At 38.5% G+C, this 12326-nt stretch overlaps 1 protein-coding gene across 2 annotated transcripts in view; it reads right to left on the reverse strand.

Moving 5' to 3' along the window:
* COL4A3BP (collagen type IV alpha 3 binding protein) overlaps positions 1–12326 on the reverse strand; it is a 102681-nt gene that overhangs the window by 4209 nt on the left and 86146 nt on the right. For both annotated transcript variants that reach the window (XM_015571599.1, XM_015571598.1), the window contains exons 13-18: positions 11780–11875; positions 8892–9024; positions 7951–8021; positions 4766–4894; positions 4099–4228; positions 1894–2030 (exon numbers count right to left, since the gene is read on the reverse strand). In XM_015571599.1, the coding sequence (XP_015427085.1) occupies positions 1903–2030; positions 4099–4228; positions 4766–4894; positions 7951–8021; positions 8892–9024; positions 11780–11875 (687 nt within the window). In that variant the 3' untranslated portion in view covers positions 1894–1902. The remainder of the gene's footprint in view (positions 1–1893; positions 2031–4098; positions 4229–4765; positions 4895–7950; positions 8022–8891; positions 9025–11779; positions 11876–12326) is intronic.

A 12326-nucleotide genomic window follows, 5' to 3' on the forward strand; every position in this document is an offset into this window, starting at 1 on the left:
CAGCTGTCTCCTGCACACACTTCCCACCTGGGGATTGCAACCTGGGCACATGCCCTGACTGGGAATCAAACCATGATCTCTTAGTTCATAGATCAACGCTCAACCACTGAGCCATGCCAGCCAAGCTTCTATTAAAAATTTAAATGCTGCCCTGGGCAGTGTGGTTGGAGCATCGTTCAATGTACCAGAAGGTTGTGGGTTTGATTCCTGGTCAGAACACATCCTCAGGTTGTGGTCTCAATTTCTGGACAGGGTGCATGCATATAAGAGGCAACTGATTGATGTTTCTCTCTGCCGCTCTCCCTCTCCCTTCCTCCCTCTCTAAAATAAAAAATAAAAATAAAAAAACAGCTGAAACCGGTTTGGCTTGGTGGATAGAGCGTCGGCCTGCAGACTGAAGGGTCCCAGGTTCGATTCCAGTCAAGGGCATGTACCTGGGTTGCGGGCACATCCCCAGTGGGAGATGTGCAGAAGGCAGCTGATCGATGTTTCTTGCTCATCGATGTTTCTAACTCTCTATCTCTCTCCCTTCCTCTCTGTAAAAAATCAATAAAAAATATATTAAAAAAAAAACACCCCCCAAAAAACCAACAAAAAAAACCATACCCTTGGGTGAGGATAAAAAATAAATTTTAAAGAAAAACATTTAAATGCTAACACACATTGAGAGTTCACAGAAACAGAATTATACAAATGTTCTCCAATGGACCAAAGATGCTCAAACTCATTCATAATATGAGAAATACAATTAAAACTACATGGCAAGAGTACATTCAAACAATGAGATACTATATAGCCTTAAAAAAAGAGGCTCCCCATTGAAATGTAAAAACCTTCAAGATAATAAAGTGCAAAAACAAGATGTAGAACGATGTTTATAGTATGCTACATTTTCTTCAATAACAAAAGAGTATCTGTGGGAAGATTATAATTGTATTTGCTTATTCAGGCATTAAAAAAACCTGTGGAAAAATACACAAGAAACTAGTAATATCAGTTAATACACTTTTCTGTGTGTGGAGGACAAAACTGAGTGAATAGGGGATAAATTTTACTGTATCCTTTCATACTTTTGACTTTTGAACCATGTTAACACATCACTTATTTACAGATAATTAAAGATTCTGGCTCCTTGCACAAAGATGTTCAATGCAGCATTATTTGACAGTAAAAATATGAAACCAAAACAGATGTTACCATAGAGACTACTGAATAAATTCTGCAACATTTATATAACATTTTAAAACAATGAGATGGCTGTATATGTCTCATATCTTTATATAGAATAATAGTTAAAATTTATTATTAAGTAGAAAAACAAGCTGCAAAATAATATAAACGTATTTTTTAAACAATTAAAAATACATATATGTAAGTACATACATGTAAAAATCTGGAAGAATATGTCACAAACCTAATAGTAATTTCTGCAAAGGGAAAGATATAGGGAATTTGTACTTTTGAAATTCTGCAGTTTTATAATATTGAAATTTCTTTAAATAAGCAGATATTATTTAACATAAACAGAAAGATAAAAATGTAAGTTTTAAGGCTATAAAAACAACTCTTTATCTGGGAACATCATAAAACACAGAAACTACTTTCAACAATTAACTAAATTTTAGTATCTGCAGCAGGGGTGGGGAATGTCTGGCCTGTGGGCCGTATAAGTCCCGCAAAATCATTTGGTCTGGTCCTGCGAAGACATTAGGGGTGAGTAAATTAAATGTTTGACCAAATATAGCAGGCTAATTTTTAGGCTGATAATTTTGTATGGCCTGCAACTGATGTCTTGATATCCAAATGGGCCTTGGCAGAAAAAATGTTCCCCATTCCTGGTCTACAGAGTCATGTTAGTCAAAACTTAAAAGGATAACATCTATCTTCCAGTACCTGTTAATACTAGAACAAAATAGGTTTTCCTGCTGTTTTCTCCTGGACGTAAGAAGTAAAACGTTTTAGGAACTTTGGATACTCCCGTTTTGCCACTGCCCTTAACACTGAGGCTGGTGCCCATCCTCCAGGGTTCACTACGAGTTAAAGAAAAATTAAAATGTTAAGATACAATTCTCCAAATACACATGAAGCACTCATTTTGTTCCTATGCTTTAAAAAATCTCATGATGTTGGAACAATTGGCATCTCTTAAAAGTCTTGACCATTAATCCTTCATATTAACTACCAAACAAGAACAGAGAGCAAATAAGAAAGCATTTATTACCTTTCTAAATTGTTCTTACTTCCCTAAAACATATTTAAATATTAGTATAGCTACACTTTAGGTTGAGGCAGATCTTTTCATTAAACTGTACTATAATCAAACTAGAGGCCCAGTGCATGAAATTCATGCACGGGTAGGGTCCCTAGTGGCTGCTGGCTGCCAGCTGGGGCCCTTCCTTCATTCTGTGCCACCCCCTGGTGGTAAGCGCATGTCATAGCTGGCGATGGGACTCCCGGTCAGTTGAACTCCTGAGGGGACACTATGCATATTAGGCTATTATATATATAGACTAGAGGGCCCAGTGCACAAAAATTCATGCACTCAAGGGGAGAGGGGTACCTCAGCCCAGCCTGAACCCTCTCGTAGTCTGGGAGCCCTCAGGGGATGTCTGCCTGCTGTGGAGGTTCCCACCACTACCTCTGTGCTTGCCAGCCGTCAGCCCGGCTTCTGGCTGAGCAGTGCTCCCCCTCTGGGAGCGCACTGACCACCAGGGGGGCAGCTCCTGCTTTGAGTGTCTGCCCCCGGTGGTCAGTGTGGTCATAGCAACCGGTCGTTCCACTGTTCCGTCGATTTGCATATTAGCCTTTTATTATCCTATATAATAAAAGCCTAATATGCTAAGCGTCTGGTTGTATAGTCTTCCATTCAACCAATCAAAGTGTAATATGCTAATGATATGCTAAGGCCACTCAACTGCTCGTGCATGACCACCAGGGGGTAGACAGTCGATCAGTTGCAATGATGTGCACTGACCACCAGGGGACAGATGTTCTGACTGGTGGGTTAGCTTGCTGCTGGGGTCTGGCTGATCGGGACTGAGCGAGACAGGCCAAACATGCCTGGAGTCCTACCGTGGTACCTACCCCACTGGCCAACCTCCTGCACCCCTCCCCGGCCCCGATCGTGCACCAGTGGGGTCCTTCGGCCTGGCCTGCGCCCTCTCGCAATTTGGGCTTAGGGACCTTCCTCTCCGTCCCCCCTCCCCCTGAGTGCATAAATTTTGTGCACCAGGCCTCTAGTATGGGATAATAACTTACTCAGGCATAACTATCTCTTTAAAGAACACTAGCAGTTATGGTGCTGTATAAAGACGGTATGAGGATTTGGATTTCAGTAACTACTACAAGTAGGAAATGGGTTTAGTAATAAGGAACGAAAGCAACAGGGCTGTCCAGCAGCAGGTCAATATAAAACAAACACGTAAGTAGCAACTAATAAAGATTAGGGACCAATCAGTGATGAAAAAAATGAGCAAGCCTGACAATAAGAAAAAGAACTGCTAAACAGAAGAAAAAGAAAAAAAAAAGAACTGCTAATTTCCTTTCCCACTGTCGCTTACATTTCTAATTCTACATATATTCTTTTAGGTAAATACTTAAAATGGTTCTTAAAACCAAGGATATGTGATAGTGGTCTTAATATAAAGTTTTTTAAAAAATATATTTTTATTGATTTCAGTGAGGAAGGGAGAGGGAGAGATAGAAACATCAGCTGCCTCTTACATGCCTCCCCCCACCACTGGAGATCGAGCCTGTACCCAGGCCATGTGCCCTGTCCAGGAATGGAACCATGATCTCCTGGTTCATAGATTGATACTCAACTACTGAGCCACGTCAGTTGGCCTAAAGTTTTAAAATTTACCTATCTAGTCCAAGCTTCAAAAATTCTAATATAGTAGTAGTTCTGGGGTGGAAGGCAGGTATGTATATTTCCTGAAAGTTTGATATACATCCTTCCAAATTAAAAATTACTAATCTAAAGGATAAAAACTCAAAAGACATTTGTAATGGTGTTTGTCCAAATGGTTAGTTATCATGTAGATCACATTAAGAACATTCACATTACCAAATAGCAAAAACAAACAACGAAATACATACCATTAGCTACATATGTAATCTTGCATAAAATGTTGTCCCTGCTAATCTTCTGGTTTCCTTCTGGTGGGCTAACCAAGGTTTGACAAATCATAGCGATATTTATTTTGGCACGAACACATCGATTGTTCAGCTGCCAAAACAAAAAATAAAAATGAAACAGCAGTATAGCAGATACCCAGTATTTTGTAATCTCTACTAGTCTAATAATACTATACTAAGTAAGCTGAAACCTCAACCCATCAAAATATTCAACAAAATCTTACAAGGATCAAACAACACATGCCAAACTGATAAGATACCAGAAATGATCTCTCCTTCTTTTACGTAGTAAATGGAGCTAAATCGAGGTAGCAACCAGAGGTTTTGCCAGTAGTTGATCATGACTTAAGAGGCAACTGTGAGAAGTATTGTGCATATACTATCCATCAGTGCTGTCTCACCTCATCTCAGAAACAAAGGAAAAGAGACCTGCTGAAATGTTCACAGCCATTATTACTGTTCTTCAGATAATACACAGGCTATATTATTCTAAGAAGCCAAAATAACACAAAATTTAAGAATTATCAACTCTAGTATCTGTGTGTCTGGCATGTGTTTATCATTTTTGTACTGCATGTATAGTTAGCTTTATATTATACAACTGTACACATTTATAAAATGGACTTACAGGAGCACTATCATGATCCACAGAAAAATTACAAACTATCCAAGTTTCAGGGTCATTTTCAGTCAAGGCTGGTATCTTTCGAATGGCAGAAAGATATAATACATCTCGCTGAGAAGCAGGCCACACTCTCTGTGGAAGAAGTAAAAATTATTTGAAAATTTGAACAATTCTTTATTCATTTGTAATATGGAACTAACAGGGAAACAAATGTAAAATCAATAAATATCTTAGTTGAAGGTAAAAATCTGTCAAATTTTAAATGAAAAGCATCTGAGAATACCCACCAAAGGATTAATTATGGACAGTGAGTTAATGGCTTTGCAGAACTATAGCAAAGGAATAGTGTTCTGCTATTTTTATTTTTTTTAAATTGTAGTAATTTGCTATTTAAACCATTTTTAAGTATACAATTCATCGTCATTAATACATTCAGAATGTTATGTAAGCATTCCCACATTTTCAAAGAATTATCATCCCAAATAGAAACTCTGTACCTATTAAGAAATGACACAGCATTACACCCCCTTCCTCAAGCCCTGGTAATATCCTGCTCTTAACTATAGTATTAAACCTCAGCTTAAATTGTTCAGAGACTTTAAGCAAAGATTTTAGGGCAAGAAGACTACTCTTTTGACATCATAATCACACTTGAAGAATTCCAAATCAGGTAGACAAAGTTTTATGGTATACAAGGAGAAACACATACTGTTGGAATGACATGGTAGCTAGGCCTCAGAAAACTGGGGCTTTTGTACTTTTAAATGAGAGAAAATATGCCTCGTCTTTTCTGATTGTTAACTATAAAAGTAGCCAACAACTTAGTGTCAACACAACACAACACAAATCATTTGCAAAGTGAAATGGTTTATATTTTAAAGATACAAAATTTCATGCAGTCAACAATAGTGCTGGAGAAATGTATGTGAAACTAGTAATAAATGAAAATTTAATCATGTTAGAACTAATAAATGCAAATCCAAAAGGAGGATGATGAGAGAAATTTAAAGAATTAGATGACTTAAATATTAGAAGATGAGTAGTCCTCTTTAAGACCATATTATAAAAGAAGCCAAATCTAAAGAAAAAAGATGTCATAGTGTTATTGGATTTGGTTGAAAAAGAAATATGCCAGGATTTTTTAATTCAAATAATTTTAATTGTAACTTAAATTTTATTATGTATGATCCATTATTTTAATAATTTTTAGTTTTATTTTTCAAGAAATAAACCTATATAATCCTCCCTTCTGTCTATTATTTACTAAGTGAAATACTGGCAGCAGATTGTTTTCCTGGATCAATTATCATCAAATAATAAGATTCTTCTGATTCTAAATTATTGGCCATTTATCTTTATGCTAAATTATAGAGCAATTAATTGATATTTTAACATCTACTAAATTTCAGATTACACTTAAACCCTGCACAAATCTGTATGTTGAAATAGAATCTTCATTTTTACACATTTCTTGAGCAGCTACCATGTAAAATGAAGCCTAGCTCATAGTCATCCTATATAATAAAAGCCTAATATGCTAATGACATGCTAGGGCCACTGAACTGCTTGCTATGACGTGCACTGACCACCAGGGGGCAGATGCTCCAACCGGTAGGTTAGCTTCCTGCTGGGGTCTGGCTGATTGGGAATGAGCAAAGGTCAGACATGCCCTGGAGCCCTCCCATGGTCCCTCCCTGGCTGGACAACCTCCCATGTCCCTTGTCAGCTCTGATCGTACACCAGTGGGGTCCCTCGGTCTGGCCTGAGCCCTCTCACAATCCAGGACCCTCTTGGAGGATGTTGGAGAGCCAGTTTCGGCCCAATCCTGCAGGCCAGGTGGAAGGACTCCACTGGTGCATAAATTCACGCACTGGGCCTCTAGCCTATATAATAAAAGCCTAAGTGACTGTTACAGTGGAACAACTGGTTACTATGATGCACACTGACCACCAGGGGGCAGACGCTCAACATAGGAGCTGCTCCCTGGTGGTCAGTGTGCTCCCACAGGGAGAGCACCACCCAGCCAGAAGCTGGGCTCACAGCTGGGGAGCGCAGCTGCCACAACGGGAGCCTCTCCCCAACTCCGTGGCAGCTGGTGAGGCAGGCAGGAATGAGCGTGAGTGGCGCCCGGCCCCAATTTGGGCTCCTCCCTGGCTGCCTGTTGCTTGGCACACTGCTACATCCCCCGAGGGGTCCCGGACTGCGAGAGGGAGCAGGCAGAGCTGAGGAACCCTGCCCCCAGTGCATGAATTTCGTGCACTGGGCCTCTAGTTAGATATAAAATGCCTCAGGTGAAAGACTGAGCTTAAGAAATACAGAGCAAATCGCAAATATTTTCACATATTCAGCTCAATTAAAAAGTCACTTGAACCCTAGCTGGTTTGGCTCAATGGATAGAGCGTCAGCCTGCGGACTGAAAGATCAATCCCAGGATTGATTCCGGTTAAGGGCACATGCCTGGGTTGTGGGCTTGATCCCCAGTAGGGGATGTGCAGGAGGCAGCCAAGCAATGATTCTCTCTCTCATCATTGATATGTTTATCTCTATTTCCCTCTTACTCTCTGAAATCAATAAAGATACATTAAAAAAATAAAAGTCACTTGAAAAAAAATGAAGTACTTATTGAATCATTATATTTCCTATATAACATAATATTACTTTTTGTGGATCTCTTCCAAGTTTATTATTCTTTATTCGAAATACTATTTGGCAATTTTCAGAAGGGGAAGAGAGTAGAATAAAGTAAGATGAATATTATTCTAAAACTTTAAATGTACATTAGCAAAGGAAGAAATGAAGTAAAAGGGAACCAATTTAAATGACAAATGCTTCTGTGTGCTCTGGTGTATGACCAACTTCTCAGTAGTTATGCTCAGCAACTTTTCATTGTTTTTAGATAATCCACTTAAGATCATTTTCATATCTATGAGTCTTAACACAGGCAAATAACATACTTTTCCACTTCCCTTATTATATTGATGTCATAGGAAACTATGATTCACTTTCATATTCGATAACTATCAATCTCCCATAGACTAGCTGCTAGAAAAATATTTGCATTCCTGAATTGTTAATAAAGCCTTTAGATCTTTTCTGGCGTTTAATTTCCTGTCAAATTTTATTTTAGAAAATTTATATGTCTCAGTTTGAATTATAGTGAAATCCTTTAGGGATGAAGAAACATTTACCTTGTGCGTTTGATAAATGATGATTGCATTATCAGCTAATGTTTCCACCACATGAAAGTTTTCTATAGTTGCTGAAATGAAGGGAAAATATTAGTAGCCAAAAAGACATATTGCTTTTTCCTAAAAGGTGATTAATTCACTTATACTGAGAGTCAATTACAAATTGTAATATGTAGAATGAACAGGACTCTGCCCCACTTGGGCTAAGTTCAAATGGAAGGTAGTTAATACCTAGTATTAGGGCTATAGATGGTGGCTGTGGGAGCTGATCACCAGGAAATCTCATTTTCCTTTATCCAACATTTAGCTTCCATAGCAAGAAGGCGATTCTATATCAACACTGCATTACTCAGGCACAAATTATTCCCCAACACTATGACCCCTCCCTAATTTACTGAAGCTGAATAAACTGCTCTATCTAGGTTTAGGTAACTGTATTTACTTGAAAGATTGTCAAACTCATTGATATACGTCTTACGATGTTCAAAAGTATCTATTTATGCAATCTGGTGTCTAAGGGAAACACCCCCTGCCAAAGTAGCTAAACAAACCACAGCAGGATTCATGTAGGATTTACCAGGGAAACAAAACAATCTAGGAGAAAAGTAGATAAAACAGAAACCTTAGTTTTAGTCCTGGCTTTTACACCTACTAGGTCTGTGGCCTTTGACAAGTCACTTGACCTATCTGAATTTTACTTTATTACCTGTCTATGCAAAATTGTTGAGGTATTAAATCAAATGCTAAAAAATACTGCAAAGCCTTTTATAGTGTGAAAAACTTTATTTAAATATAAAGTATTATCAGTCCTCTATATGATTCTCCAGATATTTTCTACATTGACTTTGCAAACTAAAGATCATATGAAGAAAATCAGATTGGGTTTGATATTAAATTCTAAATAATAATTATATTAATATACATTAATAATAGCAGCTTACTTTCCCAATCATTGCGAACATCAACATTCCAGAAGTAATTGCAGACCTCGTGTCCTGTAACTCCTTTAACTGCATGGGTAGCTTTTAAAGGATCCAGAACAATCCCATTTTCTTCTACTTCTCTCCTATATACCTATACAGGACATAATTAAAAATCTGTTTAAAAATCCTAAAGTAAACATTTGAAAGCATGTTTGCAAATTTAACCGCTTTTTAGGATTTATGAAAATCTCTTTATGGAACATAAACATTCTGTTAAAATTAAATTTAAAATTTTAAATTATTAACACATTAAAATATTTAAAACTACAAATCCAAGGTAAATTTCAACTATGAAAAATATGCATATATGATGAATGACTAATTACTGTGAGTTATTAAAAAATAAATGTATCAATTTAAATCAGGCATTATTTACTAAACATTCTCAAAGACTGTTCAACATGGCAAAGAAGGACAAATAAACCTGGTTAAAACATAATCTCTTTAAGGATACTGATTTAAGGCGGCTGTGTTCACTGATATATCCCCAGCATCTAGCATAATATCTGAAACCCAGTAAAGCAACTATTTGCTGAATCAATGATTGAAAACTAAAATGTAATAAAGATCTATGCTCTCTTGCTTTAAATAATAAGGCTGTGTACTAGAGTGCTGATTAAAACTAATTATTTCAAAATTATTGTGGGCTTGCTACTTTAGAGAACTCTGTAATAAGTTCTTTTTTAAATCCTCACCTGAAGACATGATGAGAGGGAGGGAGAGAGAGAGAAAGAGAGAAGAGACATGGATCGGTTGTTTCCCATATGCACCCAACCAACTGAGCCACCTGGCCAGGGCCTGTAATAAGTTCTTTTGACAAGTGATTAAACATGTTACCAAAGGAAGAATCAGCTCTCAATTTATGGAGTGCCCATGGAGCCAGATACTACTATGTATTTCACATGAACTTTCTCTTTTACAATCTCTCTCCCCCAACTCCATTCCCTATACACTTACTTATTTGCTATTGGGTCTGCTATTTTCCGAGTCATCTGAAATAGAACTCTGTAGACTTTTGGTTCTTTCTCTCATACTTCATGTAGGCTATTAAGATTATTACCAATCTTCTATAAAAAACAACTTGATTTTTCTACTATGGTTACTCTTTTAGGTAGACTTTCAACATCTTGTACCTGACTTTCTCAAGTGGTTTTCTTGGTCTTTTGCTATTTCCCTATCAGTTTACTCTTCTGAAAATGCTACTTTGCATAGTGGCTTACCTAATGCTACAAAGGGTTGACTATTCTCTTTAGTGGGTTATATTATAATCCAGCCCTAATTTCTCTTTCTAATGTTGTGGGTTGAAGAAGCACTTATTTTCTACTTAGTCCCTTCGCTTCCTGGAACTTCCCTAAGGGAGAAACAATGACTTATCTGCATAGTGAGTACAGAGGGAGAACTAGGCAGATGTGGCTCAACCCCTTCTGCAGAGAGCATGCATCCTGGTCTGCTTTTAAGGCTTGCTCTTGTGGGAAAGGCCTCTGATTATACAGGTATCTCAGAAACATGTTTAGAGGTACATATTAGCAAGACATTGTGACAGTTGGTCTCCATGTTGTAATCCAATCAGATCATCAGAATTATAGCATTTTGGTATCTCATTTGCCTGTCTCTTCTACCTTATTTACTAGAGGCCCGGTACATGAAACTCATGCACTGGGGGGTTGGGGGGGGGTCCCTCAGCCCAACCTGCACCCTCTCCAATCTGGGACCCCTCAGGGAATGTCCGACTGCAGGTTAACGGGCAGTCGGACATCCCTCCCACAATCCAGGACTGCTGGCTCCCAACCGCTCGCCTACCTACCTGCCTGATTGCCTCTAATCACTTCTGCCTGGCCGCCTGATCACCCCCTAACCCAGCTGTGGGCAAACGGCCCCCAACTTCTCTCCCCTGTCAGCCCGGTCACCCCAACTGCCCTCCCCTGCCAGTCCGGTCGCCCCCAACTGCTCTCCCCTTTTGGCTTGGTCCCCCGCAACTGCCCTCCCCCAACTGCTGTCCCCTGCCAGTCTAGTCGCCCCTAACTGCCCTCCCCTCCAGGCCTGATCACCCACAATTGCCCTCCCCTGCCGGCCATGTTGTGCCCATATGGGGGCAGCCATCTTGTGGGAGGGCATGATGGTCAATTTGTATATTACCTCTTTATTATATAGGATTTGTTCCCTATTCAGGAGGAGAGGAAATTCCAACACTTAATATTGCATCCCATTTGCTAGAATAATTCTGGTCAACATAGTCTATATAAAACTCCTGAACAACAAATTAGCTTTCAACAGTGAAATCAGACAGAAAAAGACAAATACCGTATGATTTCATTTATACGTGGAACCTAAAAAATATAGATGGCCCTGGCCAGTGTGGCTCAGTTGGCTGAGCATTGTCCCATGTACCAAGGGGTCCCCGATCCCTGGTTCGATTCCTGGTCAGTGCACATACAAGAATCAACCAATAAGTGGAACAACACATTGATGTTGCCCCCCCCCCCTTATTCTTTCTCTCTCTCAAAAATCAGTAAATTAAAAAATATTTTTTAAAAGAGAGAACTATCCAAATAGAGAGCCATTAGTTAATTGTGGCCTGTTCATATTTAAACCACAAAATTTTATTTCTCCATGGCTTAGGCAAAACAGAATGGTTTGTGCATAGATTTGATCATAAAGAAATTATATAAAAGCTAAACCAGGAAAGCAAAAGGACATTTTATTTATCAATATCTGGTGCTTCTTTGATCATATGTAGTAATGTGTTTAAAAGTAATTTTTAATGTTATCCTTATTCGTATCAATGACGACAATATGACTGGAATAGAGGTGCAATTAGCAACCTATAACTTTTCACTGAGAATTACCTTCATTTCTCCTTCTTCTACAACCAACTGCCAATTGGCATCTCCACCTACATCCTGTAATGAATAAGTCATGTGGTTCTGCACCATCTCTTCAACCTTAAAAGAAAAAAGCAAAGCTATAAGAATCCGCCTCCAATTAATAGCTATGACATAATCTCTAAAAAACAATGATACTCACTTTACTTCAGTTCTGAAATGATGCTCTTAAGAGAGCTGAGCAACCAAATGCACAAAGGTTAGTAGGTATGAAGAGTTTAGTCTACATTCTAGATATAATATCTAGGTTAATGACAGGAGGGAGAAATATGGAAAGATGCTTCAATCAAATAACATACTGTACACTGGGCCTAAGGTGCATTAAGTGACCAAAAGAAGCATTTTTGGGGGGAGGGGGGGTTCTTTCCTTTACCATAATGCGCTTCCTTACAGAGATGAAGTCTTAAAGCATAAATTCATTGAACTCTAAGGATAAAAGGAGCATGAAGAGACCATCTAGTCCAGTGTTTCCATATTTAAGACTACAATTAAGATACTAAATACACCAAGA

This window comes from Myotis davidii, unplaced genomic scaffold (genome assembly GCF_000327345.1).
Source record: "Myotis davidii unplaced genomic scaffold, ASM32734v1 scaffold44, whole genome shotgun sequence".
NCBI lineage: Eukaryota > Metazoa > Chordata > Mammalia > Chiroptera > Vespertilionidae > Myotis > Myotis davidii.